This window comes from Cotesia glomerata, linkage group LG3 (assembly GCF_020080835.1).
Source record: "Cotesia glomerata isolate CgM1 linkage group LG3, MPM_Cglom_v2.3, whole genome shotgun sequence".
Lineage (NCBI taxonomy): Eukaryota > Metazoa > Arthropoda > Insecta > Hymenoptera > Braconidae > Cotesia > Cotesia glomerata.
Genome location: NC_058160.1, coordinates 6,051,635 through 6,072,334, shown reverse-complemented (window position 1 = coordinate 6,072,334; position 20,700 = coordinate 6,051,635). Strand labels below are relative to the sequence as shown.

The 20,700-nt window shown below is 31.8% G+C and overlaps 4 protein-coding genes across 7 annotated transcripts; 2 read left to right on the top strand and 2 right to left on the bottom strand.

The window, feature by feature from the left end:
* Positions 1–2,932: 2,932 nt before the first annotated feature.
* Positions 2,933–4,498, bottom strand: LOC123260894 (WD repeat-containing protein 18). 2 transcript variants are annotated; one of them, XM_044722263.1, is made up of 2 exons: positions 4,331–4,498; positions 2,933–4,245 (listed from the first exon to the last, which is right to left on the bottom strand). In XM_044722263.1, exon 2 carries the CDS (start codon positions 4,219–4,221, stop codon positions 2,956–2,958), a length of 1,266 nt encoding a protein of 421 aa, XP_044578198.1. In that variant the 5' UTR covers positions 4,222–4,245; positions 4,331–4,498; the 3' UTR covers positions 2,933–2,955. The 2 variants fall into 2 exon arrangements, with proteins under 2 accessions (XP_044578198.1, XP_044578199.1); XM_044722264.1 differs by having other exon boundaries at positions 2,933–4,242.
* Positions 4,499–6,001: 1,503 nt separating this feature from the next.
* LOC123260875 (extensin) lies at positions 6,002–10,641 on the top strand. 2 transcript variants are annotated; one of them, XM_044722225.1, is made up of 11 exons: positions 6,002–6,146; positions 6,880–6,979; positions 7,051–7,097; positions 7,168–7,248; positions 7,320–7,526; positions 7,603–7,687; positions 7,855–7,965; positions 8,047–8,219; positions 8,294–8,395; positions 8,474–8,662; positions 8,745–10,641. In XM_044722225.1, the coding sequence occupies exons 2-11, from the start codon at positions 6,916–6,918 to the stop codon at positions 10,608–10,610; spliced, it is 2,925 nt and encodes a 974-aa protein (XP_044578160.1). In that variant the 5' UTR covers positions 6,002–6,146; positions 6,880–6,915; the 3' UTR covers positions 10,611–10,641. The 2 variants fall into 2 exon arrangements, with proteins under 2 accessions (XP_044578160.1, XP_044578159.1); XM_044722224.1 differs by having other exon boundaries at positions 7,843–7,965.
* A 327-nt stretch (positions 10,642–10,968) lies between these two features.
* LOC123260916 (malignant T-cell-amplified sequence 1 homolog) lies at positions 10,969–12,281 on the bottom strand. Its single transcript, XM_044722303.1, has 6 exons — positions 12,141–12,281; positions 11,879–12,031; positions 11,676–11,776; positions 11,412–11,545; positions 11,263–11,330; positions 10,969–11,195 (listed from the first exon to the last, which is right to left on the bottom strand). Exons 1-6 carry the CDS (start codon positions 12,149–12,151, stop codon positions 11,114–11,116), a joined length of 549 nt encoding a protein of 182 aa, XP_044578238.1. The 5' UTR covers positions 12,152–12,281; the 3' UTR covers positions 10,969–11,113.
* A 118-nt stretch (positions 12,282–12,399) lies between these two features.
* LOC123260869 (E3 ubiquitin-protein ligase UBR2) lies at positions 12,400–19,501 on the top strand. Of its 2 annotated transcripts, none has more exons than XM_044722213.1 (2): positions 12,400–12,568; positions 13,869–19,501. In XM_044722213.1, the coding sequence occupies exon 2, from the start codon at positions 13,903–13,905 to the stop codon at positions 19,300–19,302; it is 5,400 nt and encodes a 1,799-aa protein (XP_044578148.1). In that variant the 5' UTR covers positions 12,400–12,568; positions 13,869–13,902; the 3' UTR covers positions 19,303–19,501. The 2 variants fall into 2 exon arrangements, with proteins under 2 accessions (XP_044578148.1, XP_044578147.1); XM_044722212.1 differs by lacking the exon at positions 12,400–12,568 and adding an exon at positions 12,646–12,817.
* The last annotated feature ends 1,199 nt before the right edge of the window (positions 19,502–20,700 follow it).

The following is a 20,700-nucleotide window of genomic DNA, read 5'->3' as shown; positions in this document are numbered from 1 at the left end:
TACATTAAGCCACACCGTCCATCTTACGGCAAGCATTTTTACAAATATAAATAATGCTGTGAAGCGGGAAAGAATAGGAGTTACGGTAATTATTACGTGAAGCCTTTATTTTGGATCGTATTTAAATATTTTTTCTTGTAGAATTATTATGACTTTAAATTAAGTTATTTGTTTGTATTAAATAATCTATTTGGATTTTATAACATTTGAAATTAAATCTAATTGTAAACCTTTAATTAGTTAAGTATTCTTGTAACCTGTGTAAACCAATGTAATTTAAATATTGATGGCTTTGAGGGAGCTTAGGTTCCAGAGCCAAATAAATTTTTTATCTATCTGTCTATCTACTTTTTTAATATTACATGTAGAGTTAAAAAAATTATACTAAAATCCCAGTACGTAAGTATACTAGGTTCAATTTTTAATAATTTACTTATTTATACTTACTGCAGTAAGTTATGTGAAAACCAACAAGTTTTCATATGAAACTATAAAAATAATTGAGATTCATTCACAACGTTTAAATTTTGTTATAACTTCTCAGCACTTTGAACGAGATCATGAGTGGAAAAATATATTCTTCGATTCTTTGTTTAGATCAAGATCGTTGTTTTTTTTTTTTTTTTTTTTTTTTAAATTTAAAATAAACAATAAATATTTATAAATACTCAAAATAAACGAAATCAATATAACTAACAAAAGAACAGATAGGACAATATTTTTTCCAAGTAATCAAGCTTTAAAATTATAAAACTTCCAGTTCTGTAAATTTTGATCTACTGATAAAAAATGCAAAAATTAAAAAATTAGTTGTTACCTAAATTTTTAATTTAAAATATTTTTAATTTACACTTACAACAATTCTGATGAAAGTTTGCTTTCACTTTCTAAGTATAGATCATAAAATATATTTTTAAAAATCACTTACCTGTTATTAATTTAAAATTTCTATGAGATAACTCGAAATTGAAAAATTCTGTAAAACTCAAATAAATATTTCATGAAACAAAAAATTAATCCACCCTCAAACCAACTAATAACTTATTTAGAATAAATGAGTCATTGGAATCTCCCCTTGCACAATTATGATTTAAATGTTGCGGAGTACACCAGTTTTGGAGTTTCTAATTATTTCGATGAAATAAATCATCTCATACTACGCAAGTGAAATATGACATTTATATAATTTCATTTTGATGTAATAATCCAATTAAAAGATTCTCAAACAGTTGATTATTTATTATTAACAAATGATAAAAAAAAAACCTTTTGTATTTTAATATTTTTTTAATAATATTATTTTTTTGTTTAATTAATTATATTCTTAATAGATAATTTTATCACAATTATCTAAAATTATAAAATAAGATGACATTGATGAGAATAAATATTTCACAATACATTTAAAATAACTCACAAGATAATGAATTTAAATTTAAATTGAGAAAACTTACCTGAGCATTTCGTCCCAACCGTAATTAGATAATCTCAGGTTCGATTTATCAAATAAGACCTTACATAATGTATATTTATAAAATCTTATAAATAAATAAACTAACAAAATTTTCCTTTACATCTAATGTAAAAAACTTATTACTACTCCATTAGTCTATTAGTCTGTGCAATAATTTTTTATCTTTATATTTTTTTTCTAAGTTCATGCATAAAAATGATGCTATCTAATCATCTAATTATTTAATCTTGCAAAAACTTTATATATATGTAGCCGATCGGCGTTTATTCTATAAGGTAACGGCGGGTAATAAGGCCTAGCTAAGAAAGATTTTGAAAAAAATCGAAAATATTGCATTTAATTATTGAAATGTAACATTAATTTTTATATTAATATATTAGCCATAAAATATAATGGAATAATGGTAATTTTCACCATAAACAAACACAAAATTAAATTTTTTCAAAAACCTTGCGAATAGGCCTTATTTTACTACGGTAGGGTAATAAAGCCTGCGGGTTAAACATACTGGAAATAATTATACTATACTTAATAAAATTGGTATTAGAAGTCAATCATCACTTAAATTTAGCAACAATACTTTTTAAGATGTTGATAAAAATTAGAACAATGATGTTAAATTATTAAATATAAAATTATAAAATATCTATACTAATAAATGGAGAGTCGGTTTTTTTGTCCGGTTATACTGCGAAAACTACTGAACCGATCGGAATAATACTTATGCCATAAGATGCAGCGTGTTTCGGAGAAGGTTTTAGTATATGATATGGTGATAATTACTTATCCGGAACCTATACTTGTTTGACTTAGAAATAATTAATTTTTATTGTAACTAAATTTATTCTATTCGATTGTCATTTGTTTAAAATAAATTTTTTAATTCTATTGGTTATGATAATACACTAAACAGATTTCTTCACTTATGAAACCTGCAATTTCTTTAACTGAAACTTTCAATGCTCATTACAATTTTTTTTTTTTCATATCAATTATTATTAATTTTTGTAAGAAAGATACGGGAATGTTATAATAATTGCACATTGAAAGTTACAATTAATATTAACTAGAATAATCACATGGATAAAAGGTCCATGCCAATTCGATAGAATTGGGAATCTGTACAAGTCAAAACAATACTCTAATTAAATTTCAAGTCTAGATCTAAAAATGAAATTCTATAAAGCGCCCAGCAGAGCGGGCGAATAACAGCTAGTGCTTACTATTTGCTCAAACCGTTTTTTAGGAATTCTTCTGTGCTACTGTAGCATATGACGGATGATAAAATATAAAAGACAGGGAACATTGTATTGGGACTCTATAAGCTTGTCGCGACATTTCTATGCTAGATGCTTCTACTAGAGAAGTCATTAGCGGAAGCGGTTATTTTAAATATCATTTCTATCACTTAGAAATGATAAATAAATAAAAAAAAAAAAAAAAAAAAATGAAAGACAATAAAATTTTAAATAATTATTTATTTAATTCGACAACCCATTAGTTTTTGGAGACATTAAATTTTTAACCAAATTGTTGTACAAATCAGCGTTGATTTTGATTAATCGTTTGTTCTCAGAAATAGATTCCATCAATTTAGTCTTAGCGTCGTCATCCCTATCAACAGATTTATTACTTTTTAGGTAACACTCAGGATTCAGAAGTTCAGACCCAGAAAATTCAGTTAAAATTTCTAAAACGCTATCACCCTTATGACTGCCAGTCGTATTTTGGAATGAACGTACAAGTATTCTAGGTTTCAATTTATCAACATGAAAATTAGGATACGCTGGAGTAAGCATCGCAGTAACGACTGGTCCCTTCAAAGTAAATGTCCTCGTGATTTGTTGGCTCGGTATATCCCACAAATTGACATTTCCATCAGCACTTGCAGACACAAGTGTAATACAATTAGCAGAAACCGATAGTTTTGTCACACTTCCAGTGTGTCCTTTGAACACAATGCCATTTTTCTGCTCCGACACATGGTACTCTAAATTCCTAGGTGGGTTGCGCATTTCAAACTGTCGAATATTTCCATCAACGCATCCGACAAATAAATTACACTCAATTACATTCATGCAAACTGAAGTGAGTGGAGCGTCAAAAATTAGTGTTAGCAGCAGAGTTCCAACACAGGTGTCGTAAATTCTTGCCGTCCTGTCTAAGGACACTGTTACGAGACGTGCTCGCTGTCCAAAATTTCCCAGATAAAGGTCCTTGACTGGACCCGTATGATGTGTAAATTTATGAATATGAGTAGCATGTTTTTTATCATCCATCACACTCGTCAGTCCCCATAGGAACACCAGACTGTCTTCACCACCACTGCAGAAACGCGAGCTGTCAGAGCTAAAAGTCAAACAAGTTACTGCTTGGTAATGACTCGAAAATGTTCTCAGTAATTTTCCAGTTGACGTTTGCCAAACGTGTATATTTTCGTTAGTCGCTGCGATGACATAATGTCCGTTTGGAGCACAAGCCAGCGCTGAAACTTTACCTGGTGTCGATGATGATAGACTGGAAATAGGAATCTGGCTGTTTAATGCCCAAAAATACAAACGTGATTTTTCGACATCTGCTGCTAACATATAACTCTCGCCGAGAATATCAACGCAATGATGTTTTATCACAGAAGGATTCCTGTATGTCATCAACAGCGAACCGGTTGACGGGTCCCAAACTGATGCGCTCCATACATCACCGGAATTGTCACTTGTCACTAATACTTCTCTAGATGTTCGGATCATGTTTTATGATTTTCTGATGTATTGCTGTAATAAAGTTATGGGGATAAATATTTATTTGAAATTATAGGTTATGGTTGGTGGAATCCACGTGCAATCAACTCCAACTTACCTTAAATTTTATAGTTGGGTATAGCAATATTTACTTTGTCATTTATGAACTTAATTATAATAAAAATAAATTTTTACAAAAATAAAAAATGTATTTATTATTTAATATATAAATGAGTGTTGATTTAATTGATGATTTGTTTATCAACAAGTAAACACTTTGGTATTTGTGAGCATGCGTGAAATATCTATGAATAATAAAGGCGCAAAATTATAAATGTGAAGTTAGCTGACATTAGATAATTAAAAATAATTTTTAGAATCGATAACTTTTAGAAAATATCGATTATCGCAGCTGTCAAAGTGATAGTGGCGCGAATTTGAATTATTTTGATGAACGTTTTCTCAAATATTTATTTCTTAAGCTATAATTTTTTGAATAAAATTTCATTTGAAAACATTAGAATTATATATCAAAACAAATTCAATTCTGGTACTAGGTATTACATTGCTCGCTTAATTTTCACGAGTATTTTTTTTTATTTCACTCCAAAAATTATTATGTTCCTCGTTAAGTTATAAAAACCGAAAAAACGTCTCCAATAGAAAAAAAATGTTCTATTTTAATTAATAAGATTCAACAAGAACATTTTTTTATGTTAATTTTGTAAATTTAAAATATAAATAATAATTTTTATGATAATAAAATCAGCAGGCCTCTGACAATTTTTGAAATTTTTATAACAAATCAATTATAAAAAAAAAAAAATATTTTTGAAAATTCGCACTTATAATTTTTTTTAATTTCTACAAGTGGAACTTTTTTGCTAAATTTTTTTATTGCAATTTAATTGTTATAAATATCTAAAAAATTAGATGTTTGTTAAATTCAGTATCATAAATAATAATTTATTTTTATTTGACAAATTTAGATTTTCATGTGTAAGCATGCAAATATACAATTATTAAAAAAAAAAACACATGGCTTTTGTGTCTTTTTTGAAAATTTAAACGAGCATTGTGATAAAAACTAAACTTTTGTAAAAAACAAAAAATTGAAAATTATATTAAGGTAGTTGTAGCGTGATAGGCATTTCAACAGAAAATTATGAAATTTTTTTTATTGAAAGATAAATATATTAATAATTCACTACCAAAATTTCAGATCAATTGACCGCACCGTTTTTGAGTAATTAATTTTTGAAATTGCATCTTTTACACGTAGCGGTATAGAGAGATGATAAAGTTAGTATGAAATCTTCCGTACCACTCGAGTGGGCCAAAGATTTCATACTAACTTTATCATCTCTCTATACCGCTACGTGTAAAAGATGCAATTTCAAAAATTAATTACTCAAAAACGGTGCGGTCAATTGATCTGAAATTTTGGTAGTGAATTATTAATATATTTATCTTTCAATAAAAAAAATTTCATAATTTTCTGTTGAAAAGCCTATCACGCTACAACTACCTTAAGCAGTTAAAAGAATTTTTGCTCCAAAAAGTATTTCTTAAATTTAATAATTTTTCATTAAATAAATAAAATACTTTTTCAATTGTTGTAATATTCAAATAGACAACTATAGTGTTACACAAATTTTTTCATCACTATTGATAAACAGTTCTTTTTAATGAAAATTACATAATTCTTTGCTAATCAAAGAATATTTTTACTATTTGAATAAACGGCGACAAAACAAGTTCGAGAAGCGGCTATCAAGGTGGCGTGTTAAGTCTTCAAACCGCCAACATGGCGAATGCAAGCTCATATTTTTTAATGGCGGATGATAGTTGAGTATGTGTAAAGTGATATATAAGTTAACTAAAAATTTTCATTTGTTAATCTTAATATAATGGTATAATTCTGTTACTACAATGTAAGAATCTATTTTGTTTACATATTATATTTATAACTGCTAAAAAAACATAATACTACATTATTTGACACAAATAATCGGAGTACTTAAGAAATTTTTAGCGTCAGTTATCCAATGGACGCACTAGCGTCACTCGATACTCAATTAAAACCGCACTTTTGTTGCCAAGTAATCTTGTTAAACTAATTTTAAATACTTTCTACTCTAATTATATTTAATTATTCACTCACAATTTTTTTTCAGTGATTTCAATATTGTACTGAATAATTTTGTAAAATTATCGGTGTTCACACATGAGTACCGGTACGAGTACATAAAATTATTCGAATTATTACAGACTTTATTTTTCACATATTTTTCAATATGAAATTTCAAATATCGTGAACATAAAAATTTGTGTAACCATCTTTTTTATTTTTTCGATTATTAATGTGTAGAAAAATTAATGAGTAAGTTATTCAACTTAACCCCACCCTTTTTGATTTAATGAGTGATTTTACTGAAACAAATATTAATTACTTAACGTTCTTAACTCAAAATAAAATTAGTATTTATTCATTAATTTATTAATTTATTCTCTTTATAATATTCAACAATCTTCTACAGTTTATGTTTATTAATACTCTAACTTAACATTTGAACTCCAAGTCAAAGAATAATTTTTTTTTAGTGAAATGTAAATGTAATTAATGATTAATTAATCTTATCAAATGAAATATATTTCAATTTCTAGTCAACTGCAGAGCAATCTGTGAAAACATAGTTAATCATGGCATTACCTGCCAATTACAAACAAGTAGCTCTGTCTACACCCCCTATGGTTACTCCAAACCGTAAGTATTCAATTAAATTATTATTTTTATTGCTTTACTATTTGTACATTAAACTTTGTTTATTTTCGCAGAACGTTTGAGAGCTTCTGGTGGGGGTGGCGGTGGATCTGGTTCAAATGTAAGTACTGTGTCACAAAAACTCAATCAATTTTTATTTATATGCTTATAATTGTTTTACATACTTATAGAAAGATTCATCAAGTCCTTTTATTCAAACTCCACATGGACATCCAGGGTTCACTCCACAGAAAGTTGGAAAAAATACTCCAGTGAGTTTTATTATTTTGAATTGATGGTTTGTTAGAAATAAAAATTTTAATTTGCGTTATATGAATTTTAGGCTGATTCGCGTTTACCAAAACCACCGAAACCACCAGAGAAACCGCTGATGCCATACATGAGGTACAGCCGAAAAGTATGGGACCAAGTGAAAGCACAAAACCCTGAGTTAAAATTGTGGGAAATTGGAAAAATAATTGGGCAGATGTGGAGAGATTTGCCAGAAGAAGAAAAGACAGAATTTATAGAAGAATATGAAACTGAAAAAGTAAGTAATTTATATTATCAATTATCAATTGATTTAAGATGAAAGATATAATATTAAATTAATATTTTTTTTATAGGTCGAGTATGAAAAAAGTTTGAAAACGTATCATAATTCTCCTGCATACTTAGCGTATATTGCTGCTAAAAATCGTGGGAAATCCGGTAAGTTAATAAATTTAATGTTAATACTAATAACCAAAATTTAATTTATTTATTTTTCAAATCTACGTGTTTAGTGAATGTGATTATTCGTTTGAAAATGGTTGTTAGTTTTTAAACTAGATTGTAACGTTATGGACTTGTATTTTTTATATCAGCATTATGTGTAGCACAACAAAGCAGTGATGATCGTGAGACTCATGAACGTTCCTCCAGTGGTGGTAAAGGTCAAGCAGCACAGGACAGACGAATAGACATTCTTCCCGCCGAAGATGAAGACGGTATTTTATTTTAATTGATTATATTTATATCGCTTAGTACAAAGAGTGACAATTAAAATAAATTATTTATATTATTTTAAGATCAAGATGATGGTTATTCTGTAAAACACGTTGCTTATTCACGTTACACTCGCAATCATCGTTTGATAAATGAAATATTTAGTGACACTGTTGTTCCTGATGTTCGTTCTGTCGTAACAACTCAACGGATGCAAGTACTGAGACGTCAAGTTCAATCGCTTACTATGCATCAGGTAGTGATGAATTTTATTTTTATTATGATTAATGGGGTATGGCTATGTTACTAAAATTTCGTTTATTTTTGTAGAAAAAACTAGAAGCTGAGTTACAACAGATAGAAGAAAAATTTGACGCTAAAAAACGTAAATTCATTGAAACAAGCGAAATATTTCAAGAAGAATTGAAAAAGGTTATTATTTTATCCGTTGTAAATAAAAATTGCTATTTAATTTAAAAATTAACTTTTGATTCGTCAATTATTTTTTAGCATTGTAAACCAGCAGTTGATGAGGATACATTTAACAAGATGGTAGAACGGCAATACGAGATATTACGTCGTGAAAGAATCAGAGGCAGTGATGAAACTCGTTCTGATGGACCGGCATCTAGTGACTCAACACCCACCTCTACTCCTACACCAACACCAGCAACCATGAATGAAGATAATGCTACGGAGGTAAATTAATCAATTTTATCACATTTACAATTTAAGCCATTACTTAATTAAAATCTAATTTATTTTATTTAATTCCATTTAGGCTGAGAATGACAGTTCTGAGAAAAAATTCCAGGAATCCGAGAAAGTGATGGATATAAAAAAAGGCAGTCCATCTCCTCCGTTTATGGAAGGAAAATTAGACTCTCCTGTGCAAGTGAATGCCAATGCTGTAACTCCAGGCAATACAATGAGTTATCCAGGACCTGTTAGTCCAGCTCATCATCAACCACTTTCACAGCAACAACAACATCAACAGCCACCTACTTTGATTCCACAACAACCGCAATCACAGCAAATACCACAACAGTCTCAAGTGTCACAACCGCCTCACCTTGCACCTCAACATCCGACAATTATTCCACCCCAACATCAACAACAACAACCACAACCACAGCAGCAGCCACAGCAACAACAACCAACACCACCACCACCAGCTGCAGCTGCAGCTGCTCAGCATCAACAGCCGCAACCTCCGAACCACTCTCAGCCTCCTTCTCTACAGCCTCAAGCACCGGCTCCACAGCATCAACAACCACCTGCGTCTCAACACCAGCCACTTCAACCTACTTTGCAACATCAGGCGCCTCCACCGTCACCACACCAACACTCTCCTCCAGCTCCTCATCAACAGCCGCCAGCTTCACACCATCTTCCTACACCTCAACACCAAGGAATGTCTCCACAGCATCAAGCTCCGTCTACTCAACATCAAGGTCCACCTTCTCAACATCAAGGGCCACCTTTACAACATCAAGGACCTCCTCCTTCTCAACATCAAGGACCTCCGTCTCAACACCAAGGTCCTCCGTCTCAACACCAAGGTCCTCTGTCTCAGCATCAAGGACCCCAACCTCAGCATCAAGGACCACCATCTCAACATCAAGGACCTCAACCTCAGCATCAAGGGCCTCCATCTCAACATCAAGGGCCTCCATCTCAACACCAAGGGCCTCCGTCTCAACATCAAGGACCTCCATCTCAACACCCAGGACCTAATGCTCAACACCAAGGACCTCCACCCCAACACCAAGGGCCTCCTCAACATCAGAGTTTGGCTTCTCAACATCAAGGACCTAATCCTAATGCTCAACATCAAGGACCGCCGTCGCAGCATCAAGGACCGCCGTCGCAGCATCAAGGTCCGCCCTCGCAACACCAACAACCTATGCCCCATCAACCTCCACCTATGCAGCATCAACAATCACCACCGCCACCACCTCAACATCAACAACAACCGGCTCCCCACCATCAGCCACCACCACCGCAAGCACCTCCACATCAGCAACAATCTCAACTTCCCGCTGCCTCAACACCGGGAATGCCAAATCCACCATCAACACCTCCATCATCGTCTCCAGTTCCACCTTTGCAACATAATCCTCATCAGCCACCAAATATGATGCCTAATCATTCAATGCCATCACAAGTAATGACTCCTCAGGGCCCGGGTAATCCTCATGGTCCTCCTCCCATGATTCCGCCTGGACAAGGTTACTCTCAACAATATCAACCACCTAGTGGACAACCACAAGCACAAAATGTTCCGCTCGCACCAAGACCACCGCATCCATCGTACGGTTACGGCCAACAACCTTACCACCAACCTTACCCCCAGTATACTCATTCTTACTACCATCAACCATACTCTCAATATTCTCCGCATCCGATGGGAAGACCTCATCCCCATGGACCTCATAGTCCACACAGCCCTCACAGCCCTTACCATCCACAGTCACCTCATACTGTCGGAGATACTAATCCAAGTGGTAATGCTGTAGCTGGACCGGGTGCTGGCCCCAATGCTGAAGGAGGTAATTCTTCATACTCACCTGCTCCTAATCACGGTGAACCGGAACGACAAGGTCCACCGGATAATCAAGGTGATGGACAAGGAGATGCTAAATAAGCATCTATATAATAATAACTTATCATATTAATAATTATAATAATAATATAATAATTTTTAATTGTAAAAATAATAATTTGATAATTGTTAGTTGACATTTTTTTTATTGATTTAATGTCTTTTTTTTTTTTTTTGACAAATGTACTTTTTACTGTTTCTGATTTATTAAATTCGATACTATCTTATAATAAAAAAAAATTAGCTTTTAAATATACATCATTATTACGGGCTTTGAAAATGCAAATATATTGTTTTTATCCACATTAAAAATTTAGTTTAGTTTAAATGCAATTAAAAAATTTATTCTGTATTTCTAGTAGGTAAAATATCTATATAAAGTAAAAAAAGTTGTATGATATAAAGTTGATGATTTCATTTATACAAATAAAAAATTACAACCAATATTCAATGGCAATAATTAATGACAAGGTTGTCCAATTTTTCACATTAATCGTGATATAAATTAGTGTATAAATAAGACCTTAATTATCTTTTTTTTTTTATTACTTGACGGGTTTCATCTGCCACAAACCATCGTTTAGATAATGACAATTTTCAACACCAACACCTTTGTTTATTTTCGCTCTGAAAAAAATTTCAAAAATTTAATTGCTTATATAATAGTTACTTATTCAAAGTTATTATAACTTACATGTCTTCAGTTGATAGTGTAGTCACACCTACGGCTAAAGCATGTTGCTTTCCTTCCGCCATAACAGCCTTCATTTATTTATTAAGAAAAATAGTATTTTATTAAATAAAAAATATATTTTATAAAAGTTATCAGATAAAAAAGGATACAACAACAGTTCCCTTTGACACTTGAGTCATTTTTGCTCCCTTTGATGTCAGACCAGGACACATAATATTAGCTCCACTGAGAACAAATTTTATTGCGCCTTTGTCAACTTGCTCTACTGGCAAGAAAAATGGATCTAGAAATTGAAAAATATTATTTACAAATTAAAAATAAAAAATTTTTTTGATATTATATCATTTATATTGAAAAAATCAAAAAACTAATTGTACAATACTTATTTTTGGAGTATAATTTAAAATACTTGCATTTGTGAAGAAGTTTTAATGTAGGCATCCACGGTCCTTCTCGTTGGCGAAAAAATAACAGTTCCCCAGAACCATTTACCATAATTTCAATATGATCGTGACTAAAATTATAAAAAAAAAAAAAAAAAAAAAAAAAACAAGAATGAAATAACACCATTATCATAACAATTATTGATAACTGATAAAAAAAAATCACGTGTTACCATTTGACGAGCCGGAAAGAATCTTTTTTTGGTATTATTTGATCAATATGACTTTCAAGATGCGGATATAATTCTAATAATTTAGACCGGATACTTTTCTGGACCGAAGATTTCAATTGTTGGACCCCAGAAACACTATCTTTCTCATCAAATCTGTAAATAATAGTTATGATTGGTTATACATTTACATACTCCATAACTCTATTTTAATAAATGTAAGTACAACAAATAAATAATAATTAACAATATTAATTACTCTTACTTTTTGAACATCTTATCTTATTTATTCTTACGCCTTCTTTATAAATTCAATAAATTTATAAATTTAAACTACACGTACACAGCAAATAAACAAAAAATAATAAACCACATGAATTTATTATTTTAAATATGGCACCACTGTCACCATGTCAGTCTTTTTAAAAAGTTGGTACATTTGAAACGCGATCTACGCAGTCACCAGAAAGTAAAGCACGCAAAAAGCAATTCCTTCGTAAAAATAAACATTCTTATAAACTTTACTTGTTTTTCAATATTGGTAAATTAAAATTAACAAAATTCTTCAGTCAAACAGCAAGATAAATTTTTAAAAAAATTCCTCACTGAATCAATTAATTATTTTTCTTGAGTGATGAGAATAAAAAAAAAAAGTCATGAGAGGTGTATCTAGTTGCATTAACATTATCTTAGGTCAGTCTACAAGTACATTTGGTATAGTATAACGCATTCACAGATATAAGTTTTATATGTAATACGTATTTTGTAAGTAGAGCCATTTTGCGAGTCGTATAAAGCAGCTGTGTGGTATTTTCACGTCCTTTACATTTAGAAATGTCAAATAATAATAATAATAATAATAATATTAATTTTTGATTGACAAAATAAATAGTTAATAACGTGTTGAGAGAGTATTCCCTCGTAATACATTTATTATATCACGTATGTACCAATAAATGAATTATTTAAATTAATGATATAAGAATACAATAATATTTTACGGAACAAAGAACAATCTCTTAATAACTTCATTAACCTTGGTGTCATCGTCATACTACTTACCAACTTGTGTATTTCACCCTCATAAGTATTTTGTAGTTAAAAATAGTCATTTTTTTTATAAATGTCTCTGTGCAAGGCTAAATTTTACTTCCATTTAACAATCATACTTCCTTTCTTTCACTCCATTTGTGCTTGTCATTGCCCTAAATTAATAAAAACGTTTTTTGTCTTAATTTTTTTATCAATTAATCTACTTTTATAGACTAATGCCAAATTTATTTATTGTCTAGATTATTTATTTCCTTTTACCTTATTTTTTGTTTTCACACAAACATCTAAGCTTGTAGTTATTTTTAAATTATTCATTGTGTTACATTAGTTTACAATTTTTTGTGAATAAATGTAGTGTCTTGATAATTTGATGAATAAAAAAAAAAAAACAGACATTTAAAAATTTTAAACAAACAAACTTAGTATCAATAAACAAATTTTTATGTTTATATCTTTCAATATGTAACTTTTTTGTAATAATATAAAAATTGTCTTATGTATGCTATTTTTATTATCGCTAGATAAAGATAAACTATTCAATACATAAGTACAGTACTATGCTACTGTAAATTCAACTGATTTCAACATTGTATACGTGATAATTATTGATTATAAATAAATTTTTTTTAAAATTATACATAAATTAATTAATTGAAAACATTATTTTAATATTTTTAGTTATTATGGTCCATATGTTGGATTGAAAAATTTTATCGATGTGAAATTTTTAGTTAACAGCAAATTTCTTTTAATTTCTAGATTATTTTTATTTATTAAATAACAGGTATTAAATAATCGACTGATTAATTGACAAAAGATGCAATCGTTGATAAAAAATAATCCCTGTGATTTAATAAATAAAATTTTTTAAAGCAATTATGATAACAGCTATTTATTTATTTTTTTATTAATTACTAATAATTGTTATTTGAATTTCCAGTTGAAGCCTTCGTGGCTGCAGTAAATCATCAAAAATGAGTAACGACAATGCATCACTACCGGTAAATGAAAACGAAGATATGGATGACGTTGAACTTTCACCAGTTTTACCAGTATTTCGTAACTCGAATAGACCATGTGTAAACGTATGGATGGACAAAATGTCAAAAGGAATATTAACATCAACACACTTCAAAGAGCACTGGCGAATTTGGGTTCCTAAAATTTACAGTCCGGAATTAAATGGGAATTGCCTGACATGGAGCTTCAATGAAAGCTCAGCACAAAACATGTTATACAACACACTAGAAGAGTTCATCTGCAACGGAGACCCACGTGAGGTGTTAGACCAGCTTCGTAAGATGGACAAACCACCGTCAGTGTGCGGTAAATTTTTTAAAGTTGGTGAGCCAACTTATATTTGCCGTGAGTGCGGAATGGATTCTACTTGCGTTCTTTGTGTCGCGTGTTTCAAAGAATCAGCCCATCAGAATCATAAATATAAAATAGGTACGTCTCATGGTGGCGGATGCTGCGATTGCGGTGATACGGAAGCCTGGAAAAAAGATCCGTTTTGTAACATACATCTCGCTGGTTTGAAATACAAAGAATCATCCGAGAACAAATTACCTGAAGATATTGTCGAAAGAGCGACAGCGACATTTGAAGCTGTACTGAAATATTGTTACGAATTACTGTCACTGGATCATAATCCAAATTTACCAGCCGATTTAAGTGTAAAAGAAACTGACGAAGATCCGCTCTCTTTACTCAACACCAATGGTAATTACTGTACGGTGTTATTTAATGACGAAACGCACACATTCGAGCAGGTAATAAGTACTCTCGTTCGAGTTTTAAAATGTTCACAAAAAGAGGCCATAGAATTCGTAACAAATATCGACAGAAATGGACGCGCAGTGGTTAAGTGCTCTGATTTTCAACATTGCAGCGAATTAAAATCTGAAATTGAACGATTCACATTAAGACTCAACAGCCAACCATTAAAAGTTCACGTTGTTCATGCACACGTTATTGCCCATCAGATATTCGCAATGAAACTGCTCGATTGGCTGCAACAGTTTATGAACCACTGTGAAGGTTTCAGAATTATTTTCAGCGACGTAGCATTAAATACAAAATTACCAGACGTATCTATTGTCCAGGGAATATTAAACCGCGATTCACAACTATGGAAAGCCGCAAGAACTGCCTGGCATCGTCTATTTATTTCTGGAATGTTAATGGAATACGAAAGTAAAAAAGCACTTGCTATAATATTTACTAAAAATTATGGTGATGTTTTGAAAGAATTTATTCGCGATGATCATGATCATTCGTTTTCAATTTCATCAATGTCTGTACAATTATTTACAGTACCGACTTTAGCTCATCTGCTTATTGCACATCATGACGCGCTTTTCATCCTCATAAATACATTTATGTCAGAAAGTTCACGGCGCTGTAATCCTGCTGGTAAACTTGAATTTGAAAGAAATGTACCAAACACATCATTTAAAAGAGCAATATTCATTTTAGCTGATCTTTTATATCTATTGAGCTCAAAACCAGACACGTGGACTGATGAATTACGTAAAGGTTTCATTCACGGTGTATCCTTTTTACTAAAGTTATTGTGGAGTATGCAGCTTATGAATCCTGTATTGAGACAAGTAAGCCAACACATGGAGTACGAACCAGAATGGGAATCAGCGTTCAATCTTCAAGTTAAACTCTCACCTGTGATAAGTCTTACTCTTGATTGGTGTGGATCTGACAGGACGGTATTGATAAAAACTTTCCGACAAGTTCTAAAAAAGCTGGCCGAGCGATCTGAAAATGAAACATCGCCACCAAGAATTATACGTGAGCTAGCTGAACATTCGGCCTCGTGTATACAATACGACGTATCATCAGAATCAGTGTCAATTCACTTGCCTATATCACGATTTCTCGCAGGCCTTTTCCTTTATTTAGAAAAATATGATTTAAATTTCAATAGTAGCGAAATAACAATTCCGAATCGTCTAACAATGGAACAAATAATAGAGCCCGTATTGAGGACTCAAGCGATGATTGCACAAGTACATGCTGGAATGTGGCGTAGGAATGGTTATAGTTTATTAAACCAATTATACTTTTATCACAATGTACGTTGTCGCTCTGAAATGTTGGAGCGTGACATTAATCTGCTACAAGTAGCGGCATCATTAATTGATAGCGATGAATTTTTAATTCATATTATCAACAAATTTAACCTTATAAATTGGGCAGATCCAGACTTTGAAACAAATACGTTAAAAAATCCTGAAGAAGATAGTATAAGACAAACGATAAATCTCGTTGAAGAGCTCCTTGGGTTATTAATAATAATAATAGGTGAACGACATGTGCCAGGTGTAGGTCGTGTAACCGCTGATGATCGATTGAAGAAAGAAATAATACAACAGCTTTGTATTAAACCAATGTCACATTCAGAGTTGAGTAAAACATTACCCGAAGGTGCTCTGTATGAATCAGGTTTGGAACGAGTTATCAATGACGTAGCAGACTTCAACAAACCAGCACAAAATTCAGCTGGTAAGAGATTGTATGAATTAAAATCTCATTTATATTCTGAGTACAATGTATTCTTTTATCACTACACGAAAGAAGAATTGAGCAAGTCTGAGGAAGCACAGCGTAAACGTAGAAAGGCAATGGGTGAATTGGAGTGTTGTCCGCCACCACAATTACCGAGACTCACTGAATCCTTCAGTTTGGTTGCTAATTTACTGCAGTGTGATGTGATGCTTCACATAATGCAGACAGTTCTTGAACGAGCGCGGAATTTACGAGCTCGAAGTTTCTCAGAGCCGCAAATCCACAAAATAATCCACCTGATTGGTTATGCCCTGCAAGAACAAATGACTGGCTATTATCCGTTCCTTAATTTTACAGAACGTGCTGCTAAAAAGAATATTTTCAATTTACTTGAAGAACTTTTAACCAGCCCACGTATCGATGCGCATAAAGACTTATTAACCTGGGCACTTGAAAAGTATCGCGAAGCAACGGGTAGTACGATTCCTCAATCCGAAATATCTGCCGACAGTAGTCAAGCTTCCAACCCATCAGCGTCTGATAAGGATCCAGCCAAAAATAGTAAAGAATGGAGAACTCAAATGGCTGCCCAAAAACGTACCAAAGTAATGGCTCTGATGGCAGCAATGCAGAAAAATTTCATGAAAAAGAACGCTAAATTATTTGAAAATACCGTTTTAGACGTTAACAACAAAAGTAATGAGCACGGATCCTCAATGGACTTGTCTGAATCTCTCGAGCAGTCTCCCGTGGCTATGGGACCCAAACAAACTCCCAGACTTGCCGAAGAAAAAACTTACACATGTATTCTGTGCCAGGAAGATCAAACTGTGAGTATCACCGGCGACGCGATGGTTCTCGCGGCTTTCGTTCAGCAATCTACAGTACTGTGTCAAGATCGTGACGACATTAACGAAACAAACCCCTTGTATTTGTCATCAAAACTCGGCGCTTCGCCACACACAAGTACTTGCGGTCATGTAATGCATGCGTACTGTTGGCAAACATACTTCGACAACGTTTTAGCAAAGGAAAATCGACGACCGTATCGACTACGACAGCCAGCAAGCTTCGACGTCGAGAAACAAGAGTATCTCTGTCCACTTTGCGAGTGTCTTAGCAATACTGTACTACCGTTATTACCGTCCTTAGCAACTCTACACCCGACAAAGGCCAATAGGATAAATATCGACTTTGAAACTTGGCTAGATGCATTGAGAGTGACCCTTAATTGTCGGGAAAAAACAAACATCACCGAAATAACAGACCTGGCGATGGAAAATAATCACGAGTCGATTTGTCGTTACTGTAAAAATTCAAACTTCCAGCATTCAACAGACGACAGTTCATCGAAAGTAGACACTATTGCTTGTCCTATCCGTAAAATATACAAAGAAATGGGCAAAGAAGTCGCAGCGGCGTTTGAGTTAAAAAGCCCTGAACCAGAGATCCGCTTATCTGATCATTTAATATCAATGATCCACTTATTCGCTCAAACTACTTACACTAAAGGACTAGGCGTTGAACCTCATGAAGAAGATTCACGTGTACCCCTACTCGCTTTCAAATCTACTGCATACACGGTCCACGCGATTGAATTTATGCTACGAGACTCAGAGAAACCACTGTTAGGTTCATTGCCGTCAAGACTAAGAGACAGTCTCGATTGTCTTGCCCGGACATCTGCCATCCTCGGACACACGTGGTCACCCTACGGCGACTATGCAAGACGAAGGGATTTCGGTACTCACGCTCTTACTCTGCTCTCATTGCTGATAGAAAATTCACACAATGACAGTTGTTTCACCGAGTGGGATCCCTTTGGTATTCTCGTGCCGCTGTTGGTAACATTTCCCAGTCTCTTTGCCATAAATCCCGACCGATCGCCTCCGATAATAACTGGTGATAATCACGAGTCACATTTATTGAAGCTAGTTTTCTTGGCACTTGTTACAAAAATAATTGCGACAAGTGATTTTGAGAGTAACGAAGCAATGGATGTTGATTTTTCAGAGGAAACTATTGAAGAAAACAATGATGATGAAAATTGTGATGCTTTGCTGGCATTAATGGATGCTATTAATATAAAAACAGGCAGTTGGACTTTAAATCAAATTTGGAAGAAAATAAAGGAAGCAAGTTTACCATTTTTACGATGCTGTACGCTCTACATTCATTATATAACAGATGTACCTGCTCCTCTAGAGCTTACAAATAAAGGCGGTGATAATTATGAGAATATTTGCGCTTACCTCGGCTTACCAACGACTTGTGATGGGTTATTGAATTCAGAAAGTGTACGTACACTTGCTAAAAAATGGATGGAACATCCACGAGCTAGACTACCAGTTAAAGTTAAGGAACCACTAAAAGTAAATAGTCTTGTTGAATTACCTGAGGATTACAGTGAGCTTATTAATTTGGTATCACTATTTACATGCCCAACTAGTGATCGCGAAGACTCACGTAATCCAACAATGTGTCTTGTTTGCGGTGAAATGCTCTGCTCACAAAGTTACTGCTGTCAGTCGGAATTAAATAAAACAACTGTGGGGGCATGTAATTATCATTCGAGCGTTTGCGGAGCTGGAATTGGTATATTTTTACGTGTACGGGAATGTGAGATACTATTTTTACGTAGCCCCAGTAGAGGTGCATTCACATGCCCACCTTATATTGATGAGTACGGTGAAACTGATCAAGGACTTAAACGTTGTAATCCACTTAGTTTGTGCAAGAAGAAATACAAACAATTAAATCAAATGTGGCTGGGTCACGGGCTTCATGAAGCTATTGCTAGATCACTTGAATCTTCAAGTAATCTTATATCTAATCAATGGCAACATTTATAACCATTTAAGAATTATTAATTATTATATATTATAAATAATCGTCGATTGTTTAAAAATAACCCTGATTAATTAAAAGAAAAAAAAAATAAAAATTAACGGAGTGTGAATGAAAATTTGCATGAAAACAACAATAAAATGTTACACATGCAAGTAGTCTGATTATATTAGTTAATCATGCTAAATCGTAAAGTAGTATGAAGAAAAAAATTATTATGTTAATATAAGGTATTTTTATTTAAAATTTTTTGTGTTTTATTTTACATTTTAAAGGTTTTCAAAACGTTTAGATATTTATTATATTTTCTGTCATCCGTTTGATCTCTCTGTAATAAATTTATATAATTATTATATAATAAATTTACCGATTTAAACGTTACATCGTTAATTAATATAAAAATAACATATAGAGATCGTTTGGATTAAAGATAATTTAAGTAATCTAGACCGATTTGTAAATGATTAAATATTATATACGTTTTAATTAACCCCTTGAATCATTAATTTATTTTCCATTATTGATTTACTAAAATTTTTTTAGTAATTTTTATTTTTATTTCTTTATTATACTTATATTTATACGTATAGTTTTGTTAAAAAAATATTAAGAAAAGTTTTTATATGAATACAAATAATTGATCATGATAATCAGAACACACAAAAAAATTTTTGAAATTATTTATATTTTGAAAATATAAAAAACCAGCTATCAATGAGTCAAAGGGTTAAGTAAAACTTAATTATATTAATATAATTGTATTTAATAAACAAAAAATAATAATCTCGATATTATATCTTACATAATTATTATTATTTTTTAACTTATTCTAATTTGATAAATTTGCAATACTTGTCAACGGCAAAATCAATTATAGAAAATTACTTATTAAAGTAAATGAATAAACAATTCACTAATAAAATTAATGTAGTTTTTTATCTTCTGTTTTAAGGAATAAATATTTTTTAATTAGTAAAAATATTACACAATAACAACAATAAAATAAACAAAAGATATTTTTGTTGAATTCAAATTATAAGCTCATTAAAATTTATTTTATTAGATTTGTCTTAAAAAATTAAGCCTATGGGGGCTTTCTATAATACATATTAATAGAAACAATCAATTATTGTTGCGTTATAAAATTGTCAAAATTGTTTTATAGAATAGGTAAGATTAATATAATTATATTATATTGATTAATTAATTAAATAAATTTGATTGAATTCTCATTAATAGTAACATACTTAGAATGATATATAAATTGAAATTACAATAATTAACAAATAAAATTAGCTTGTTTTTACTTTATCTGTGATTCTTCGCTATATAACATCTCGTTTACCCAGACATTAACTTTATAACATACAAATAAATTTAATAACAAGCGTACAACTAACGAA

Excerpts from the sequence above, each read along its gene's own strand:
- LOC123260894 (XM_044722263.1), bottom strand. The coding sequence starts at position 4,221 with ATGATCCGAACATCTAGAGAAGTATTAGTGACAAGTGACAATTCCGGT.
- LOC123260875 (XM_044722224.1), top strand. The coding sequence starts at position 6,916 with ATGGCATTACCTGCCAATTACAAACAAGTAGCTCTGTCTACACCCCCT. Across the intron at positions 8,220-8,293 it reads AATCGCTTACTATGCATCAG|AAAAAACTAGAAGCTGAGTT; the intron begins GTAGTGATGAAT and ends TTATTTTTGTAG. Across the intron at positions 8,663-8,744 it reads ATGAAGATAATGCTACGGAG|GCTGAGAATGACAGTTCTGA; the intron begins GTAAATTAATCA and ends AATTCCATTTAG.
- LOC123260916 (XM_044722303.1), bottom strand. Across the intron at positions 11,331-11,411 it reads TGTCAAAGGGAACTGTTGTT|GCTGTTATGGCGGAAGGAAA; the intron begins GTATCCTTTTTT and ends AAATAAATGAAG. Across the intron at positions 11,196-11,262 it reads ACACTATCAACTGAAGACAT|AGCGAAAATAAACAAAGGTG; the intron begins GTAAGTTATAAT and ends AATTTTTTTCAG.
- LOC123260869 (XM_044722213.1), top strand. The coding sequence starts at position 13,903 with ATGAGTAACGACAATGCATCACTACCGGTAAATGAAAACGAAGATATG.